The 22,739-nt window shown below is 49.2% G+C and overlaps 1 protein-coding gene across 4 annotated transcripts in view; it reads left to right on the top strand.

The window, feature by feature from the left end:
* The first annotated feature begins 6,158 nt into the window (after positions 1-6,158).
* The window catches only part of LOC129710497 (SH2B adapter protein 2), an 89,053-nt gene continuing 72,472 nt past the window's right edge, over positions 6,159-22,739 (top strand). Inside the window, exons 1-3 of one of the 4 annotated variants that reach the window (XR_008725685.1) lie at positions 6,159-6,292; positions 12,173-12,313; positions 15,870-16,733. Coding sequence is in view for 3 of the 4 variants with exons in the window: in XM_055657456.1 (XP_055513431.1) it covers positions 15,897-16,733 (837 nt within the window). In the remaining variant the exon portion in view is untranslated. Of the gene's footprint in view, positions 6,293-7,311; positions 7,416-12,172; positions 12,314-15,869; positions 16,734-22,739 lie in introns of those variants that run through there. The other 3 variants (XM_055657456.1, XM_055657455.1, XM_055657457.1) reach the window with 3 other exon arrangements.

Here is a 22,739-nt window from a genome sequence, read left to right as displayed (position 1 = left end):
GATGGAATGTTGCTTGGTTTATTTCAGCTTTGGTTTGCGTTCAGGTTCCATGGTGACTTCCTAAATGCTACAAATCCGCTACCATGCCAAAGACATACGCGTTTGTAGGTTAATTGGCTTTGGTAAAAATTGCAAATTGTCCCTAGTGTGCAGGATAGTGTTGGTCGGGGTGATTGCTGGTCAGTGCAGCCTCGGTGGATCAAAGGGCCCGTTTGTGTGCTGTATCTCTAAAGGCAGCTGGGAGAGCAGTTAATGCCTGAAATGGTACACTTCAATTAAGCCTAACATTTGAAAGGAGTTTTGAACAGAATGTGTGCACAGCTTTGTTACAAACAAGTGCGCCATGATCATATATAACACTCACACGTCTGAGCTGCTGCTGGAGTGGATGGACAGCATGACAAGGAAGTTGCAGTGTCAAACAAGGCTGCGTTAAGGTGAGATTCGATGATACATATTTGTCACATGTACCTAGGTACAGTGAAATGCTTGGTCTTGTATATATCCCAGTGAAATTTTGTAACGGACCTCACCGAGGGAGTACGTAAATATCGCCACGTTTTGGCGCTGACAAAGTTAAAAAATTTCACCGAACAATCCTATCTACTGTCTGCCGTCGCACATGGTACCCCCCCACTGACTGCCGGACCCCCCTTTGTTCTCGGCGGGCTCCTTCCCCCCGCCATGGCTCTCCAACAACCTTACCCACTCTCCAGCCCCATCCTCACTCTTGTGGCACGGGTCCCATCGACACCTGCAGTGGGTGAGCCAGGCCTACTGGAGTGGCTTGGCCCCACTCTCCGAGAACATGATTCCATTCCAAAGTGTTTTCCAGACTGATCAACATTGCTGGACCTGTCATCGGTTGAAGACCCTGGGATCCTGCTGTGTACTTGCCCTGTATTAGAGGGGTGAGTATACTTCAATAATGCATCCATCATGTGGCACCTCGACTGACAGATGTTAACGTGAGGTGTTTGTTGAACTCACTCGAAAGGGTGCTGTAACATAGAAACATGGAAAATAGGTGCAGGAGTAGCCATTTGGCTCCTCGAGCCAGCACCGCCATTTATATGATCATGGCTTCTTCTTATTGAGTCCACATCACAAGATTAGAAATTGTTCGGCCAGAGCTGAACACACTTCTCGGCATCTGCATACAATGGTGGTGGAAAGCAAAGCAAGAATTTCATTGTCCTGTCAGGGACACATGACAATAAACTCACTTGAACTTGAAAGATTGGTGGAAACAGGGCCACGACGTGAACGATCTTTCCTTGACCCCTGATCGTGGCTGATCATCCAAAATTAGTACCCCGTTCCTGCTTTCTCTCCATGTCCCTTGATTCCATTAGCCTTAAGAGCTATATCCTAATTCTCTCTTGAATACGTCCAGTGAATTGGCCTCCACTGCCTTCTGTGGCAGAGAATTCCGCACTCATGAAAAGTTTTTCCTTGTCACAGTCCTAAATAGCCGACCCCTTATTCTTCTCACACATCTAAACCTCTCTAACTTCAATCCAAGATCTCCTGCTACCCTTCCAAGTAGGTCAGAGGTTCACATGCATCTTTTCCAACTGTGTCTTGTGCTCCCGATGTGGCCTTCCTTTACATCGCCCAATCCAAGCGTACGCTAGTCAATTGTATCATCAAACACTGGTGCTCAGTCTGCTAGAGACCTGCTGGGTCTCCTGGTTAATTGCCCTTTCCATACTAACCTCTTTGACTTCTCTCTTTGGTCTCCTCCATTACCAGAATGGGACCAGACTAAAACTGGACGAACAACACCTCATTTACTGTGCCACACTTGCACCTCGACCTATCCCTCCACCCTTCCTCTTCCCTTATCTGACACAATTGTGTCCTTTTCATCTCCCGCTTTGCCAGCTACTCCACCCATCCGTCCACCACCCCTCATCCGTATCTACCCATCACTTAGATTCAGTGTGGAAACAGGCCCTTCGGCCCAACTCGCCCACACCGGCCAACAATGTCCCAGTTACCCTACTCGCCCGCACTTGCCCGCACTTGGTCCATATCCCTCCAAACCTGTCCTATCCATGTACATGTCGAACTGTTTCTTAAATGATGGGATAGTCCCAGCCTCAACTACCTCCTCTGGCAGCTTGTTCTATACAACCGTGTGAAAAAGTTACTCATCGGATTCCTATTAAATCTTTTCCCCTTCACCTTGAACCTATGTCCTCTGGTCCTTGATTCTTCTACTCTAGGTAAAAGACTGTGCATCTACCTGATCTGTTCCTCTCATGGTTTTGTATACCTATATAAGATCTCCCCTCATCCTCCTATGCTCCATGGAATAGAGACCCAGCCTACTCAACCTCTCCCTATAGCTCATATCCTCTAGTCCTGGCAACATCCTCGTAAAGCTTGACAATATCTTTCCTATAACATGGTGCCCAGAACCGAACACAATATTCTGAATGCGGTCTCACCAACGTCTTCTACAACTGCAACATGACCACCCAACTTCAATACTCTGACTGATGAAGGCCGAAGAACCAAAAGCCTTTTTGACCACCTTATCTACCTGCGACTCGACCTTCATGGAACCATGCACCTGTACTCCTAGATCCCTCTGCTCTACAACACTACCCAGAGGCCTACCATTTACTGTGTAGGTTCTGCCCTTGTTCGACGTCCCAAAATGCAACACCGCACACTTCTCTGTATTAAATACCAACAACTATTCCATCGCCCACCTGATCAATCGATCCAATAGTCAATAGTCAATAGTCTATTTAATTGTCATTTGCACCCCTGGAGGTCCAAACGAAATGCCGTTTCTGCAGCCATACATTACACACAAATAGACCCCAGACACAACATAATTTACATTTTACATAAACATCCATCACATAGCTGTGATGGAAGGCCAAATAAAAAACTTATCTCTCCACTACACTCTCCCCCCCCCGATGTCAGAGTCAAAGTCAAAGCCCCCGGCTGGCGATGGCGATTGTCCCGCGGCCAGTAAAGCCACGCCGGGTGGTGCAAGGTCGCACACCGGGTCTTGGTGTTAGAGCCCCCGTCGTGCGCTCGCAGAGTCCCGCGGCCATTCCAAGCCGCGCGGGGCGGTGCTGTAAGGCCCCCCCGCTCCAGGAGCTCTTCAACCCCGCAACTCGGGCGGGAGAAGTCGCCGTTGCAGGAGCCCTGAAAAGCGGTCTCCCTCCAGGGATCCGCGGGCTCCCGGTGCCGCCGTCCGCAGACCCGCAGTAGCAGCCTCCGCATCAGCAGCAGCAGCAGCAGCGGCAGCGGCAGCGCTCCTCCACCGCTCCACCCGCTCCGGTCTCGGCCAGCTCCGCGACGGTGAGGTGAGTCGGCACCAGAGTCCCCGGCTTCTTTTGTTGGAGGCCGCTCCTCGTTGCAGCCCCAACGACAACTGAGACCCGACGAGAAAAGGTCGGGTCTCCAGTGCAGGGAGAGATTTAAAAGTTTCCCCCTCCCTCCCACCCCACCCCCACACACACACACCCCAACATAAAATAACAAAAACTACATATAAACATAGACAAAAAATAATAAAAACGCGGACAGGCTGCAGAGGCCGCTGCTGACCAAAGTCGCGCCGCCTACCGCATACCGCCTTCCAGATCCAGCTGCAATCGTTCACAACCATCTTCCATCTTCACTATCTGCAAAACCACTAACTTTTGTATCATCAGCAAACTTGCTAATCTTGCCCTGTATGTTCTCACCCAAATCATTGATGTAGATAACAAACAGTAATGGGCCCAGCACCGAACCCTGTAGCACACCACTAGTCACAGGCCTCCATCTGAGAAGCAACCTTCCATCATCACCCTCTGCTTCCTTCCATGGAGCAAATTTGTTATCCATTCATCTATCTCTCTTTGGATCCCATGAGATCTAACCTTGCAGAGCAGCCTACCATGCGGAACCTTGTCGAACGCTTTACTAAAGTCCATGTACACAACATCTACAGCTCTGCCTTCATCAAATTTTTTGAGATTCAAGAGATTCAAGATTCAAGAGAGTTTATTGTCACGTGTCCCTGATGGGACAATGAAATTCTGGCTTTGCTTCAGCACAACAGAACATAGTAGGCATTGACTACAAAACAAATCAGTGTGTCCATATACCATTATATAAATATATACACACATGAATAAATAAACTGATGAAGTGCAAATAACAGATAATGGGCTATTAATGTTCAGAGTTTTGTCCGAGGCAAGTTTCATAGCCTGATGTCTGTGGGGAAGTAGCTATCTTTGAACCTGGTCGTTCAGTGACCTCCCACAAAAACATGCTGACCGTCCCTAATCGGCCCTTGCCCATCCAAATCCTGTACATCCTATCTCTCAGAATACTCTCCAGTAACTTACCAACTTAATGATAAGCTCACCGGCCTATAGTTCCCAGCATTTTCCCTGCAGCCCTTCTTGAAAAGAGGCACAACATTTGCCACCATCTAATTCTCTGGCACCTCTCCTGTATTTAAGTACGACTCATAAATTTCAACCAGAGCTCCCGCAATTTCCTCTCTAGTTTCCCGCAATTCTATCTAATCAGGCCCCAGAGATTTGTCTACCTTCAAACACGACAGTACCTTCAGTACTTCCTCGACGGTAACCCTGACTGCTCTCATGACACTTCCAGTGACTGCTCCAATTTCCTCCGTCCTACTGTCTTTCTCCTCGGTAAATACAGAAAATAAATACTCATTGAGGACCTTGCCCATCTCCTGTGGCTCCAGACTTGCCAGGCTTTGTCCAGCGCCCATCAGTCTGAAGATCCGGCCCGAAACGTCGTCTGTCTATTCCCTCCACAGATGCTGCCCGACCGGTTGAGTACACACAGTATATTGGGTTTTGCACCCACGAATGCCACAGGGTACGCAACAAAAAGCTTTTCACTGTACCTCGGTACACGTGACAATAAACTAAACTGAAACTGAAGGAGGCACAGTGGCGCCACTGGTAGAGCTGCTGCATTGCAACACCAGAGACCCGGGTACGTTCCTGACAGTGGGCATGATCTGTTTTATTCTTATTCAATTGCTTCTAATTAAAAAAAATAATAATAATAAATAAATAAATAAAGATATGTAAGCCAGTAATTTCAGCAGCCATACATGCTCAGGACATAACATCCCCACCAATGTTTTTTCCACAGATGAGGTGGTATGCTTTGGATCTTGGGCAGTTCCTTCTCTCCTCCAAACTTTGCTCTTGTCATCACTCTGATATAAGTTAATCTTCATCTCATCTGTCCACAAGACCTTTTTCCAGAACTGAGGTTGCTCGTTTAAGTACTTATTGGCAAACTGTAACCTGGCCATCCTATTTTTGCGGCTAACCAGTGGTTTGCAGCTTGCTGTGTAGCCTCAGTATTTCTGTTCATGAAATCATCTGCGGACAGTGGTCATTCACAAATCCACACCTGATTCCTGAAGAGTGTTTCTGATCTGTCGGCATTTGGGGATTTTTCTTTATTATAGAGAGAATTCTTCTGTCGTTAGTAAGCTCACCAGTGCTCTCTTTCTTTTTAATGATGTTCCAAATAGTTGATTTTGGTAAACCCGTTTGGCTGATGTCTCTTAACAGTTTTATTCTTGTTTCCCAGTCTCATAATGGCTTATTTGACTTTCAATGGTACAACTTTGGTCCTCGTAATGATAAACAGCAATAAAAGTATCCAAAGGTGATGGAAAGACTAGGTGCTGAGAGCTCTCTCACATCTGCATTGAGGAGGCATTTAAACACACCTGAGCAATTGCAAACACCTGTGAAGCCATGTGTCCCAAACATTATGGTGCCATGAAATGGGGGGACCATGTATAAACACATGTAATTTCTACATGGTGAAACCAAAATGCATAAAAATACCCTTTAATAAAATCTGACAATGTGCACTTTACCCACATGTGATTTTCTATTACAAATCTCAAATTGTGGAGTGCAGAGGCAAATAAATAAATGATGGGTCTTTGTCCCAAACATTATGGAGCGCACTGTGTGTTGTCCCACGTTCTCATCCGTGTGGGCTTGGTGGGACGAAAGACCCGTTTCCATGCTGCATCTATTTAAAAAAAGGCCAAGCAATGAAAATTCAATGAAAAGTGACTTGGTTCAGTCCCGGGTCGGAGTGGTGGGAGGAGCGAGGAGAGAGCACTCGGTCAATAGGATGGACCCCTCCCCTGAAACAGCTCTCGGTCGCCGGACATCGGAGATGTCAGATGATGGAGGGAACTGGGACCAGTTTATCCGCCAAGCCAGCTGTTGACCCGTGGCCTTCTGCTCTCCAGGTGGGAGATGAACAATTCAAAATCCCCGCCTCCTCCTTTCTCTCTAGGTGATGTACAGGATGTTGCAGCGCCGCTTGAGAGAATGAGGAGCTGTGGTACATCCCTGTTGATGTGATGGCAGCGCTTGCTGCGTGCACCTCGGCTGCTATTTGCAAACAATATGAACGGCGTTTACAGAGCATTGAATCGGTGCAAACTGCGTGGTGACGGGTTGGGGCCATGAAACATTCCCCGTAAATGCAGGCGTCTGTGCCGGAGCTGCTCCGGGTCCCGGGGCGGAGGCTGTGGGTCCTGGGGCGGAGGTTGTGGGTCCTGGGGCGGAGGCTGTGGGTGGGGCGGAGGTTGTCCTGGGGCGGAGGTTGTGGGTGGGGCGGAGGCTGTGGGTCCTGGGGCGGCTGTGGGTCCTGGGGCGGAGGCTGTGGGTCCTGGGGCGGAGGCTGTGGGTCCTGGGGCGGAGGCTGTGGGTCCTGGGGCCTGGGGCGGAGGGTCCCGGGGCCTGGGGCGGAGGCTGTGGGTCCTGGGGCGGAGGGTCCCGGGGCGGAGGTTGTGGGTCCTGGGGCGGAGGTTGTGGGTCCTGTGGGTCCTGGGGCGGAGGGTGGGTCCTGGGGCGGAGGTGGGGCGGAGGTTGTGGGTCCGGAGGGTCCCGGGGCGGAGGCTGTGGGGCGGAGGGTGTGGGTCCCGGAGGGGGGCGGAGGTTGTGGGTCCTGGGGCGGAGGCTGCTGGGGGGAGGGTCCCGGGGCGGAGGTTGGGGCCAAGAAGGGCGGGCCTTGCAGGGTCCCGGGGCGGAGGCGGTGCCCGCCCATTGCCCCCCGGATCATCCCAGCGCTCGCTGGCCATTGGGCAGCCCGCACGTCCATCTCCAGGGCTCCATGATCATTGGTCGTCCCGAACGTCCATCAGGGCCGCCGAGAGCCCGCCCCCTCCTCGGTTGTCAGGGGGCGGGGCTGGAGGAGGAGGCCGCGCTCTGGGCGGGGATGGAGATGGAGATGGGGATGGGGGCGGCCCCCGGGGGCGGGTGGGGGTACAGCCCAGTGGCGACGGCTCCCGGCCGGGCAGCAGCAGCAGCAGCAGCAGCAGCAGCGCAGCGGCGGGTAACTGGCGACGGGCGGTGGATCCACCGACTGTGAGGGAAGAAGTGAGGCGGCGGCGGCCGGGGGAGAGAGGCCGGTGGGGGGGGGGTGGGGGGGGGGGGGGGGGGGGGCAACAGCTGTCAGATTCACCCCGAACAGCTGGCGGAGGCCGCTGTCCACATCTGGGGCGGGTAAAATGGAAGCGATAACGGCGCGGGGGTGAGGAGGGGGGGGGGGGGGGGGGGGGGGGGAGAGGAGTAGATGGGGGGGGGGGGGGGGCGGCTTTGATTCTCATTTCGCATCGTCGACATGGGTTTGTCTCGAAGGCTCCGGTAACGGCGACTGCCGCCTGTGAGGGTTTGCGTGTCTGTGTGAAGCGGATCATGGGCGAGGGTTTCTACATCCAGTCCGGGAGCGGCGCTGATTCCCCGCAAACCTGCCGCTGATTTTAATGCTCCAACCGGCGGCAGGTTGTGGTGGTTGCGGGACAAACGGGGCGAATTCCCCCATCGCTGTGAGATAGATGCTCCTTCAAGCGCCTCCTCCTCCACCTGACAGTCGGGCAGCGGCTGCACAGGAGAGCGGTTACTCGGCGGGAGGCTGGCTATCCTGGGATGGCTGTGTCTTGTCCCCGGCCCAGCCGGGACCCCCTCCCTCCATTCACATCCTCCCTCCTGGTCCACCAACACCGATCATATCCTCCGCCCCAGACTCCTCCATCTGCCCCGAACCCTGTCCTCCCTCCCAACTGCCTACGACCTTCCCCGCCCGTCAGCCCCGGTGTCCCCAACCCCCAACCCGGTCCTCGCTCCCTCTCCTCCAGCCTTGTGTCATCTGCACACTGGAGATCTCACATTTTGACGTCTTTCAGCACTGAGCTCTATTCTTTGTGACTAGTGGCCGCCTGTCCCCTGGATATCTATTTATCCTCTGTTCTCAGTCCATCAGTATATTCCCCCTTCTCCATGTGCTGCAATTCCCCCTGTTTCTGACTTCCTTCACCTTCTTGTTCAGTGGGCTCTGCCGTGCCAAGCCAGGGATGACCTAGTACAGGTTCAGCAGCAGCAAATCCAGCTGTGGGTGACATGGTAGAGGATAGGTAACTGGAGGAAGGAGTGGCCACTGGATTTGTCCAAGGCCTTTGGTGAGAACCTGTGTGGGCAGTAGGTTCTGACCAGCATCATAGAATCAGCAATCTGTGAACTGCAGATGCTGGTTTATACTAAATTGCTGCAAAGTCCCAGCTGGGGAAGCGGGATGGGAGTGAGACGGGAGACACGGTGGTGCAGCGGTAGAGTTGATGCCTTACAGCGCCAGAGACCCGGATTTGATCCTGACGACGGGTGCTGTCTCTGTGGAGTTTGTACGTTCTCCCCGTGCCAGCATGGATTTTCTCTGGGTGCTCCAGTTTCCTCCCACACTCCAAAGATGTACTGGTTTATAGGTTAATTGGCTTCGGTAAGATTGTAAATTGTCCATAGTGTGTGTAGGATAGTGTTAGTGTGCAGGGATCACTGGTTGGCATGGACTCAATGGGCCGAAGGTCCTGTTTCTGCTCTGTATCTCGAAACTAAAACCAAGGAGGGTGCTCTATCTGCAGCAGTAGTAATGATCTGCGGGGGAGAAAGTGTGCACATCGCAGATGAGGAAGTGAATATTGTCGAGTGTTCTGATTCTGCATTTGTGGAAGTACTGATGTCCTGAAACTTCTGGAGAGGGAGTGGCTGATTTGTCCCATGCCTGACCACCACAGGGAGGTCACTAACCCGGTGGGGACACTTAGGGTCACATTAGGGGAGGGGGCGGCTGAGTAATTCCGTATCCTCAGCACACTTATTGGTTGTGGTGATTCTGTTCAAAGTTGGTTCAGTTCTAAAGCCTGAAGGCCATGGGGGGGGGGGGGGGTCCACGAGGAGGGGGTTCGTTGGAGACGGGAACTTCCGGCTTTAGAACTTTTTATTCAAAACTGCCGGCGGGACCTCAACCACCTCAACCTCCACTCCCATGTCTCACTCCAATCTCTCCCCCCCCTGAACGCACAGCCATTGACTCACTCCGCAACAACCCAGACTGGGTTATCAACCCCGCCGACAAAGGAGGTGCCGTGGTAGTCTGGCGGTTCGATCTCTACAAAGCTGAGGCCATGCGCCAACTCTCGGACACCTCCTCCTACTTACCCCTGAGCCATGACCCCACTGACAAGCACCAGGCCCCTATCTCTTGCACCATCACTGACTTCATCCACTCTGGCCCCCCCCCCCCCCCCCCCCCCCCCCCCCCCCCCCCCCCCCTGAGCCTCCAACCTCATCGTTCCCCAGCCCCGCACGGCCCAATTTTACCTTCTCCCCAAAATCCACAAACCTGACTGTACTGGTAGACCCATCGTCTCTGCCTGTTCGTGCCCAACCAAACTTAATTCCACATACCTTGACTCCATCCTATCCCCTCTGGTTAAATCCCTCCCTACCTATGTTCAAGACACCTCAGACACTCTCCGTCGTCTCCGGGCAATCCATTCTCTAGGCCCCCATCCTCTCATCTTCACCATGGACGTCCAGTCACTCTACACCTCCATCCCCCACCAGGATGGTCTCAAAGCCCTCCGGTTCTTCCTCGACCAGAGAATCAACCTATACCCGTCTACTGATACTCTCTTCCACCTAGCGGAGTTGGTCCTTACCCTCAATAACTTCTCGTTTGACTCCTCCCATTTCCTCCAAATACAAAGCGTAGCTATGGGCCCCAGCTATGCCTGCCTCTTTGTCGGGTACGTCGAACAATCCTTGTTCGAGGCGTACCAAGGCCCCATCCCCGACCTCTACCTCCGCTACATCGACAATTGCTTTGGTGCTACCTTCTGTACCCACACACACACAACTGACTGACTTTATCCACTTCATCAGTAACTTCCATCCGGCACTCAAATATACCTGGACCATTTCCGACACTTCCCTACCATTTCTTGACCTCACTATCTCCATCGCAGGTGATAGACTTCTGCCCGACATCCACTATAAACCCACTGACTCCCATGGCTATCTAGACTACTCTTCTTCCCACTCTGCTTCCTGTAAGGACTCCATCCCCTACTCCCAATTCCTCCGTCTACGCCGCATCTGCTCCCAGGATGAGGTGTTCCACACCAGGGCATCGGAAATGTCCTAATTCTTCAGGGAACGGGGGTTCCCCTCCCCTACTATAGATGAGGCTCGCACCCGGGTCTCTTCCATACCCCCGTAACACTGCTCTCTTTCCCCATCCCCCCACTCGTAACAAGGGCAGAGTCCCCCTAGTCCTCACCTTTCACCCCACCAGCCGTCACACACAACAAATAATCCTCCGTCATTTTCGCCACCTCCAACGTGACCCCACCACTCGCCACATCTTCCCATCTCCCCACCTGTCTGTTTTCTGCAAAGACCGCTCCCTCCGTAACTCCCTTGTCAATTCTTCCCTTCCCTCCCGCACCACCCCCTCCCCAGGCACTTTCCCTTGCAACCGCAAGAGATGCTACACTTGTCGCTTTACCTCCCCCCTCGACTCCATTCGAGGACCCAAGCAGTCGTTCCAGGTGCGACAGAGGTTCACCTGCATCTCCTCCAACCTCATCAATTGCATCCGCTGCTCTAGATGTCAGCTGCTCTACATCGGTGAGACCAAACGTAGGCTTGACGATCGTTTCGCCAAACACCTCTGCTCGGTCCGCATTAACCAACCTGACCTCCCGGTGGCTCAGCACTTCAACTCCCCCTCCCATTCCGAATCCGACCTCTTTGTCCTGGGCCTCATCCATGGCCAGAGTGAGCATCACCGGAAATTGGAGGAGCAGCGCCTCATATTCCGCTTGGGCAGTCTGCACCCTATCGGCATAAACATTGAATTCTCCAATCTCTGGTAGCCCTTGCTGTCTCCTCCCCTTCTCAGCCCTCGGGCTCCTCCTCTTCCTTTTTTCTTCCTTCTCATCGCCCTCCCCACCACGCTCCATCAGTCTGAAGAAGGGTTTTGGCCTGAAACGTTGCCTATTTCCTTCGCTCCATAGATGCTGCTGCACCTGCTGAGTTTCTCCAGTGCTTTTGTCTACCTTTGATTTTCCAATATCTGTAGTTCCTTCTTAAACAATAATCAAAGACTTGACCCACCCTCCTCATTCCTCCTCCTGTCCGGTAGAAGATACAGAAGCTTGAAAGCATGCACCACCTAATGTGTGAACAGCTTCTTCTGAACGGTCCTCTCATAAGCTAGGGTAGTGTCCGATTCACTTCTACCCCATTGTGGACATTGGCCTTTGTCTGCACCACAATGCTGAGAACTATATACTGCACTATTTATCTTCTCCTTTGCTCAACCAGTTGTACCCGAGTTGATTTGTATTTCCGTTTAGTATTGTTTGATCTTTATGTTTGAAGGACACATTATGGAAACAGTGGATTCGGTCCACTGAATCCACACCGACCTTTGATCGCCCGTTCAAACTAGTTCTATGTTATCCCTCATTCTCATCCACTCCCTACACACCAGGGGCAATTTACAGAGGCCAGTTGACCTACAAACCTGCATGTTTTGGGGATGTGGGTGGAAACAGGAGCTCCCAGAGAAAACCCACATGGTCACAGGGGGAGCATGCAAACTGCACATGGACAGCACCCGTAGTCAGGAATGGCTCTACCAGTTGCACAGTGTTGCCTTGGTCTGATGGGGTAGCATGCAAAACAAAGCCTGGGTACACGTGACAATAATACACATCAACAATGCTCCAGCAGATGACTGTGTTAATGATAGCGGACTGATTCTGTCTCTCAATGCTTCGCAGGAGGTGACCTCATGATGATGCCGATTCAATGTGTGTAGGAGGCTTCTGGCATGCGATACCCATCCTTGTGTACGGAGAGAGACCCGTGCTGACCGAGATGGCCAAAGGAAGAGGACGACCTCTGCTGTCTCCACAGGGTTTGTGAGTTCCTCTCTCTTTACCAGACCAGGGGTCCCCTTCCTCTCACTGAAGGTTCAATACTAGGACATGCAGAGAGGGCTCAGCCAATACGTCAGTGGGCTTTTCCACTGCCTGCCCTCGAAATATAATCAAGTGTTTAATTGTCATTTGTACCAAAACGGGACAATGAAATTCTATCTTGCAGCAGCATTACAACACTGTAAACACAGTACTCATAGATCACACAATAAACAAATAAAAATTAATTTAATGAAAAGAACCCAATATCAGTGCAAAACAAAAGCCTGAAGTCCCTAGTGAAACCAGGACACTCATAGTTTAGTTGCTGTTTGTAGTATTTAATAGCCTGATGGTTATATCGGGGAGAAGCTGTTCCTGAACCTGGAGGTCAGTTTTCAGACTCTTATACCTTCTTCCCAATGGCAGGAGTGAAATGACAGCATGGCCAGGGTGGTGTGGGGTCTCTGATCCTGGCTGCCTTTTTATAGATCCTTTCGATGGTGGGGAGGTCTGTAACTGATGGACTGGGCAGTGTCTACATTCTGTAATCTCCTTTGTTCCTGGGCGTTCAACTTGTTGAACCAGGCGGTGATGTAACAAGTCAATATGCCGTCTACCATATGCCTGTAGAAGGTCAGACGCTATTCATCCAGAGATTCTATAACAGTATTTCATTACACAGGTACATGGATAGGAAAGGTTTGGAAGGATTAGGGCCAAACGTGGGCAAAGGCCACTAGCTTAAATGGGGGATCTTGGTTGGTATGGACGAGTTTAGCCAGTGCTGTATGATACTTGACTCTATGACATACTGAATCTCCTCAACCTTCTCAGGAAGTAGACACATTGATGGGCTTTGTTTATGATTCCATCAATGTGCTGGGTCCAGGACAGATCTTCAGAGATATCCATGCCTAGAAACTTGTAGCTATTGATTCTCCCCACCCCTGCCCTGTTGATGAAGACAGATTAGTGGATCCACAGCCTTCCTCTGCTAAAGTCAACAATCAGCTCCTTAGTCTAACTGACATTGAGAGCAAGGATGATAGACACAGAATGTTGAAATAACTCAGCAGGACCGGCTGCATCTCTGAGGGAAAAAAAGAATAGGTGACATTTTGGGTCAGCATCCTTCTTCAGATTGAAAAACGACAAGGTTGAGAGCAAGGTTATTGTTCTGGCAGACATTCAATCAGACGATCGATCTCCCTCCTATACTTTGATTCATCATCATCTGCAATTCGTCCAACAGTGTGGTGTTGTTAGCAAATTGAACGATGGGGTTGGAACTGTGTCCAGTTGCACCTGTATGGGTATATAGTGAATAGAGCAGAAGACTAATAAACACGCAGCCCTGAGGTGCCTCTGTGCTGATGTGTATCGAGGAGGAAGTGTCTAGTAGGGTACTGCAAGGCTCGGTGCTGGGACCGCAGCTATTTACAATATACATTAATGATTGTAATTAGTTTCTCTCCATGAGGGGCTTGGACAGGGTGAATGCACAGTCCTTTTCACAGGGTAGGGAATCAAAAATATGAGGACGTATGTTTAAGGAGAGAGAGGCAAGAGTTAACATGAACCTGATGGACAACATTTTCACTCAGAGTTAAGTGGGATATTCTTGAGGTTGTTTATTTAGTTGGTCCAAGTTTCCCAGCCATAAGGAAACATGTCCGTACTTTTAAACTTCCTTTGATCTGGAGGACATGTCAAAGTCTGTGTTACTAACCCTTTGGAACCCAAATTTTAAGAATTCCTATGAAGCCACAAAATGCTGGACTAACTCAGCAGGTCAGGCAGCATCTCTGGAGAAAATGAATAGGTAATATTTTGGGTCGGAACCCTTCTTCAGATTGAGATTTCCTGATGGCTTCATGTTGGGATTGTAACTCTTGGAGACACTGGCATTGGTGATGTTCCTACACTTTGTGTAAACTGCTAAATTATCCCCCATGTTCCCTGGTATCATTGATCTCTAGTGTTTCTGACTGCCTGGATCCCACTGCACTCAAAGTAAAATGCTTGTTTCCTGTCCTTGATGTGGAAGATCATTATCATTGTCCATGCCTGCAGGAAATCTCTCTGTGGACCAGATTATTCCCTCCATCTAAACTTTCTATCTGGGTTACGTCTTACCAGCACCAAGCATTTTCAGGCAATTGCAGGCGTGGTTTCAGCACCGTTCCGGGTGAGGTGTGGAGTTAGTCTAGTTTATTGTCACATGTACTGAGGTTCAGTTAAGAGCTTTTATTGTTGCCTGCTATCCAGTCAGCGGAAAGACTATACATGATTGCAATCAAATACCCACAGTGTAAAGGGAATAACATTCTGTGCAAGATAAAATCCAGAAAGGGCCAATTAATTATAGCCGTGGGTCTCCAATGGGATAGATGGGAGGTCAGGACTGCGCTCTATTCGGTAAAGGAGTCACGGCCTGGTTCAGGGTGAGGGGTCATAGCCTGGTTCAGGGTGAAGGGTCACGGTTCAGGCTGAGGGGTCACAGTTTAGGATGAGGAGTGGAACTCTCATACCTCTGCAGGTGTACAGTAGAGAGCACATTGACTGGTTGCATCATCACCCATTTCGGCAACTTGAAGCCCTGGAGCAAAGAAGACTGTGTAAAATGGTGAACACTGCCCAGTCCATCATGGGTGCTGACCTCTCCACCATCAAAGAGATCTACAGGAGTCGCTGTCTCAAAAAGGCAGCCAGCATCATCAGAGACCCACACCACCCTGGCCACGCTCTCATTTCACCCCTACCATCGGGAAGAAGGTGCAGGAGCCTGGAAACTGTAACGTCCAGGTTCAGGAACAGTTTCTTCCCTGCAGCCTAAACACTGCAACCTCCAACTGGGCTCTGAACTACATAGATTTGGGGATGTTATTTATGACTTTGCATTGTTGCTGTTTGATTATTTGTCCATTTAGCTTTATATATATGTCCAAGTTTTTTTATATATATATTTATATGCGATGTAAACCTTTACTGTTTGTTTCAGTATTGTTAATTTTTCTAAGGGACTTGGAGGAAAAAGGGAGGTTTGCACAGTGGGGTGTTTGAAATCTGGATTAGAACTGGGTAATCTGTGGTAAATAGATTCAATAGTTTCTGGATGCTGACTGTCCCACTTTGAATTCAGAGCAATAAGAATTATCCGTGGGGTGGAGTATGCATTTGGTAAAAGTTTCTGGATGCTGACTGTCCCACTATTGGCTGCAGAAGTTTATGGGCAGCACAGCAGGAGAGTTGCTGCCTTACAGTGCCAGAGACCCGCGTTCAATCCTGACTGTGAGTGCTGTCTGTACTGAGTTTGTGCGTTCTCCCTGCGACCATGTGGGTTTTCTCTGGGTGCTCTGGTTTCTTCCCACATGCAAAAGACTTGTAAGGTTATTTGGGTTTGGTAAGTTTTAAAATTGTCCCTAGTGTGAACAATAGTTTGGGTATACAGGGTGATCGCTGGTTGCCATGGACATGGTGGCCCGTAGGGCCTGTTTCCGTGCTGTATCTCTAAAGTTTAAAAGTAACAAAGCCTCTCTCCCTGTTTCTTGTGTAGCCTCATTGGGACTCCAGTGAAGTAGCCATGAATGGTGACTCTGGAAGTCAGGATTCACTACAAGACAATTCAGACTGGAGGGAATTCTGTGAAGTCCAGGCTCGTGCGGCTGCTTCTGATTTTGCCCAGAAATTCCGGATATTTATAAGTGAGAATCCTCATTACGATTCCTCGGGAATAGAAACCAATTTCTTGCAGCACTTTGCTTCCCATTTTGTGGTGTATTTTGCGAGAGAAGTGAGCGGGCCCTATCTCTCGGACTCTCCGGCCAAGTGTAGCGTTGCTCCCGCCTCTGACATTCGGAGCTGCCGACAGCCAGCCCGGGCAGCAGTCCTCCAGAGGAAAGCACACTCCGACTCCCTCCCACGAGGGGATAACGCATCAAACGCCCGTAGCTACTTGAGGCATCAGCAAGTCTGCAACATGTCCAACCTGGGCCACTCCCGCAGTTCGGAGGATGTCTCTCTCAGCGCTTCAGCCAGGCCCAAATTTAAGAAGGGGTTTTCTCTGCGAAATATGAGCATGTGCGTAGTGGATGGGATGAAGGAGATGCTGCAGTGGAGGTCCTCAGCCGAGCCTCTGCTGGGGGCAAGGCCTGAGGGAGAGGAAGACTCTGCAGGGAGTAGACTTGACAGCGAAGCCCACGACCGATTGAGCCAGAAACTTGAGCGTTTGCGTTTAACCAAGCTGTCCTCGTCCAAAGTGGAGCTGCAGGACATCCAGAGGGAAGGCATGCTGCGCTACATGCTGGCCGATGACAACAGCCTCAGCAGCTCGCACTGGCACAAGTGCCGTGTGCTGCTCCGCAAAGCCGTGGGAATCGAAGAAGAGAGATTCATCCTGGAATTTTACGCACCACCCAAGGTGAGATTGCAGAACCTGTGAAGCAACGGGTGAACGGGAAACCTTTGGTTCCGTGACGTAGCGGTAGAATTACTGCCAAGCTGCGCCACGGACACAAGTTTGATATTGACTACGGACGCTGTCTGTACCGAGTTTGTACGTTCACCCTGAGACCGCATGGGATTTCCCCGGGTGCTCCAGTTTATCAAGACGGTTAATTGGCTTCTGTAAATTGTGTGTGGGAATGGGAAAGTGGGGTAATGTAGAATTAATGTGAACAGATGAGCGATGGTCGGCATGGACTTGGTGGGTTGAAGGCAACATCCTCGTAAATTTTCTCTACACTCTTTGCAACTTAACAACATCCTTCCAAGAGCAGGGTAAGCAAAACTGAACACTATGACCCAACTATGGCCTCACCAGCACCTTGTACAGCTGTAACATAACATCCTAACTTCTATACTCAATACCCTAACTAATGAAGGCTAATGTGCCCAATATCTTCTTGAGCACCTTATCTACCTGTGACACCACTTTCAAGAAACGATGTATAGTCCCTGCACTCATAGATCCCTCAGCACTACAACAATCCCCAGAGCCCTGGAATTTACTATGAAGGTCCTGTCCTGGTTTGACCTCTTTTAATGCACTTTTATGTGCATTAAACTCTATTAACCATTCCACTGCCCACTTTTCTAACTGATCAAAATCCTGCTGAAATCTTTGATAACCATCTTCGCTATCTACAATACCACCCACTTCAGTTACCTGCAAATTTACTAATCCTGCTTTGAACTTCATCCAAATCATTGATATAAACCACAAGGAGCAATGGGCCCAGCACTGATCGTTGAGGCACCACTACCACAAGCCACAAGTTGAAAAGACAACTTTTCACCATAATCCTATTTCCTTCCATGATGCCAATTTTCTATCCAGTCGCCTAGCTCTCCCTGGATTTCATGCGATCTAACCTTCCTGCGGACTACCCATGCGGAACCTTGACAAATGCCTTGCTGAAATCCATATAGACAACATCTACTGCTCAGCCCTCATCAACCTTTTTTGGTTACAACTTCAAAAAACTCAGTCACATTCGTGAGACACGATCTCCCACATACAAAACCGTGCTGACTATCCCTGGTCAACCTTTGTCCATCTAAATGCTACATGATATCTTATCCCTCAGAATGCACACTGGAAACCTTCGGACCACAGAGGTTAGGCTCACCTTCCTATAGTTCCCAGGCTTTTCATTGCAGCCCTTATTAAATAGAGGCGTAATATTTGCCACCCTCCAGTCTTCTAGCACATCGCCCGTATCTCAACCAGAGAACCTGCAATTCGTTCTCAATCTTACCACAGTGTCCTTGGATATATCTGATCACACCCAGGAGATTTGTCTACCTTCATACGCGTTAGGATGTTCAGCACCTTCTCAGTACTATATCTCAGTATTATCTCAATACTATAATACTGAGTGTCCTCAACACTTGGTGACTACCCCAACTTCCCCGGTCTTCAAGTTTTTCTCCACGGTAAAAATAGAGGAGAAATACTCATTGAGGACCTTGCTCCTCTCCTTGGATCCACACAGATATAACCACTTTGATTTGATGGACTGTGGGAGGAAACCGGAGCACCCAGAGAAAACCTATATGGACCCAGGGAGAACGTACAAATACCATACAGACAGCACCTGTAGTCGGGATCGAACCCGGGTCTTTGGCGCTGTGAGGCAGCAACTCTATCGCTACATTGTTATGATGCCCAGTGTGATTACTGATCTCCTGGTAAAACCATGGGACCACAAGCAGCAAGAGCAGGCCATGAAACCCCCATGAGTTGCTCCCACATTCAATGGCATCACAGCTGACCCAAAGTTGCTCGTCCACGTTCCTGCCTTTTCCCCCCCATAACACTCAGTTCTTTCCCTCTGTTTAAGCCTGTTTTAGCCCTGAATGGTCCCCATCTGTCTGTTCCAAACACACTCAACCATCTCAGAGAAGAAATTCTTCCTCATCTCAGTCATTAAAAATGAGGATAACCAAGGAGAAGGTTGGATTGTTCAAGGATGTGAATGAATCTGTGCTTGAAATCAGAAGATGTAGGCGAGGTACTGAACGAGTTTTCACCAAGGAGAACAGTGAGGTCAGTGAGAAATACTAAAGAAGGAGGTAGTGTTCTGGGTCTTGAAGACCGTTAAGGTGGGTAAATCCCCAGGATTTGATGGGATTTTTTTCTTTTATCATAGGTTATTTAGAGAGACAAGAGAGATGATTGCAGGGGCCCTGACAAAAATTGTTGTGATTGTAAATTGTCCCTCGTGTGTGTAGGATAGTGTTAGTGTGTGGGGATCGCTGGTCGGCGTGGACTCAGTGGGCTGCAGAGCCTGTTTTCGCGCTGTTTCTATATCTCTAAACTGAACACACTGAGTGGCTTCCAGATTCCAACCTCCCCACATTGGTTCCCGGACCCTTGTGTATGCCTCCTGGTTTTAGGCACCTCTGCCATGGGATTCACCTGTGGGCATCCACAGACAGGGAAGGGAAATAAACGTTGGATTTGTAAGTTGTGTCCACATCCTGAGAACATAAAATAAATGTGTCCATTTCCACTATTGACACTGACCACTAGCTTCCCGTTTATGCTTCACTGGGTGGCACGAGCAGCATGGCTGCCTCGCCAACAGTCTGACTGTCCTTTCCTTTTTTAGTTATTTTTAGTATGTGTTAAAAAGTAAGTTTTAGTGTTTCTTGGTTCGTTTTATGTGGGGGGGTTGGGTTGGGGGAAAATTTTTTTTAATCTCGTACCTCGACGGAGAAGCAATTTTTTTTTTTGTCCATATCGTATCTCTGTCCGCATTACGGCCTAACATCGTGGAGTTGGCGGCCTTTCCAGGAGACCAACGGGCGCTACAAGCCGCAAGAGTCTGCGAGACTTTAGCATCGTTGGGCTGGGGATCCCTTTGCCGGGGATCGCAAAGTGTACTTTAACATCTTTGGTAAGAAGAGGCTGACTAGGGAGCTCCATGCTACAGAGAGAGCTTCAACCACCCCGGCGAGGGAGTTTCCATCCTAACCTCGTTTTTTTGTTTCCATTTTTCATTTTGCCTCATCTGAAGCTTATCCTCAGCCACATTGCAGAGCGAGCCTCATCTACACTCCCACTTAGTTTGGCATCCTCACAAAAGTAATTGTCTTTAACTAGGCAGAGTACAGCTGCAATTTATGCACTCTTGGCCAGATGGTCCAAGCTGGGACTTTAATCTTTTGAGATGCAGCGCGGAAACAGGCCCTTCGACCCACTGAGTCCATGCCGACCAGCAATCACCAGCAATATACTAGCACTATAGTACATACTAGTGACAATTTACATTTTTTACCAAAACCACTTAACCATCAAACCTGTATGTATTTGGTGTGTGGAAGGAAACCAGAGCACCCGGGGAAAACACATGCGGTCACAGGGAGAACGTGCAAACTCCACACAGCCAGCACCTGTCAGGATTGAACCCAGGTCTCTCACACTGTAAGGCAACAACTCTAACGCTGTGCCACCCTACATTTCTTGGGTGTAGGAGGTTGATGGTTGATCTTATAGAAGGTAGACACAAAATGCTGGAGTAACTCAGACGGGCAGCATCTCTGGAGAGAAGGAATGGGTGATGTTTCAGGTCAAGACCCTTCTTCAGACCTCTTATAGAGGTGTATAAAATTATGAGGGGAATAGAAGGGAGGGGAATCAAGAACTAGAGGATATGGGTTTAAGGTGAGAGGGGAAAGATCCAGTAGGTACCTGAGAGGCAACTTGTTTACTCTGGGTTGTGAGTATAGGGACAAGCTGCCAGAGGAGGTAATCGTGGCATGTAATGTAGCAGCATTTAAAAGCTACTTGGACAGGTACATGAACAGGAAAGGTTTGGAGTTATCACCTTCTCCACAGCCAACAATGAGCCATTGTGGGCTCCACCTTTCCTTGATCATCTTTGCTGGCTTTGATTTGCCCTTTTGCACACCTTTCATTCATTTGTTCGTTGTACCTCTTCATATCTCTAGTTTCCCTCTACCCTGACTCTGTCTGGAAAAGGGGCTGAACTGAAATGTCACCTATTCCTTTTCTCCAGAGATGTGGCCAGACCCACTGAATTACTCCAACATTTTGTGTCTGTCTTTAAAGTTATGGGGGAATTGAACAAAAAAATGGGCAAATGCTTTGATGGGGCATCTTGGTCGGCATGGACGAGTTGGGTCGAAGGGCCCGCTTCTATGTTGCATGACTCTGATCTGATTTCCATTCACAACATGGAAGGTTGGTTAAGAAGGTTCAATTGTTGGGTATTAATAGTGGAGTAGCAAGATGGATTCTGCAGTGACTGAATGGGAGATACCAGAGAGTAATGGTGGATAACTGTTTGTCAGGTTGGAGGCCGGTGACCAGTGGGGTGCCTCAGGGATCTGTGTTGGGTCATATTGTGTTGTTTGTCATATACATCAATGAACTGGATGATGGTGTGGTAAATTGGATTAGTAAGTATGCAGATGATGCTAAGATAGGTGGTGTTGTGGATAATGAAGTAGATTTTCAAATTCTACAGAGATTTAGGTCATTTGGAAGAGTGGGCTGAAAGATGGCAGATGGAGTTTAATGCTGATAAGTATGAGGTGCTACATCTTGGCAGGACAAATGGTAAATGGTAGCGAATTGAGGAATGCAGTTGAACAGAAGGATTTAGGAATAACTGTGCATAGTTCCCTGAAGGTGGAATCTCATGTAGATAGGGTGGTAAAGAAAGCTTTAGGTGTGCTGGCCTTTATAAATCAGAGCATTGAGTATAGAAGTTGGGATGTAATGTTGAAATTGTACAAGGCATTGGTGAGACCAATTCTGGAATATGGTGTATAATTTTGGTCGCCAAATTATAGGAAAGATGTCAACAAAATAGAGAGAGTACAGAGGAGATTTACTAGAATGTTGCCTGGGTTTCAGCAACTAAGTTACAGAGAAAGGTTGAACAAGATAGGGCTTTATTCTTTGGAGCGCAGAAGGTTAAGGGGAGACTTGATAGAGGTCTTTAAAATTATGAGAGGGATAGACAGAGTTGACGTGGATAAGCTTTTTCCATTGAGAGTAAGGAAGATTCAAACAAGAGGACATGATTTGAGAATTAAGGGACAAAAGTTTAGGGGTAACATGAGGGGGAACTTCTTTACTCAGAGAGTGGTAGCTGTGTGGAATGAGTTTCCAGTGGAAGTGGTGGAGGCAGGTTCGATTTTATCATTTAAAAATAAATTGTATAAGTATATGGACGGGAAAGGAATGGAGGGTTATGGTCTGAGTGCAGGTAGATGGGACTAGGTGAGAATAAGTATTCGGACTAGAAGGGCCGAGATGGCCTGTTTCTGTTCTGTAATTGTTATATGGTTATTATATGGTAACATGCCATAGTCATACAGCACAGAAACGGCATGGTGCGCAGCGGTAGAGTTGCTGCCTTACAGTGCCAGAGACCCAGGTTCGATCCTGACTATGGGTGCTGCCTGTACGGAGTTTGTACATTCTCGTCGTGACCTTGTGGGTTTTCTCTGGGAGCTCCGGTTTCCTGCCACACTCGAGAGACGTAAAGGTTTACGGGTTGATTGGCTTGATAAAATTGTAAATAGTCACGAGTGTGTTAGTGTGCGGAGGTCGCTGGTCGATGCGGACTGGGTGGATCGCAGGGCCTGTTTCCACACTGTATCTGTAAACTAAACACTCCTCAGAGAGTAGGTTCCAGATTCTAACCTCCCCTTGGGGTAAAGAGATTCTTCCTCTAAAACTCATCCATGCTGACCAAGATGCCCATGCTAGCCCCATTTGACCCGCTTCCCTCTAAACTTTTCCAATCCATCCCAATTCATGTCCCATGAGTTCCATGCAAAACAAGATTCCTAATCTCATAAAATATTGTAAACACTCAACAGGTCAGGCAGAACCTGTAGAAAGAAAAACGGAGGTAATGTCTGATGACTTTTCATCACAACTGAC

This window comes from Leucoraja erinacea, chromosome 28, assembly GCF_028641065.1.
Source record: "Leucoraja erinacea ecotype New England chromosome 28, Leri_hhj_1, whole genome shotgun sequence".
NCBI lineage: Eukaryota > Metazoa > Chordata > Chondrichthyes > Rajiformes > Rajidae > Leucoraja > Leucoraja erinaceus.
The sequence above is the reverse complement of the archived record's forward strand: the minus strand, read 5'-3'. Positions and strand labels throughout refer to the sequence as shown.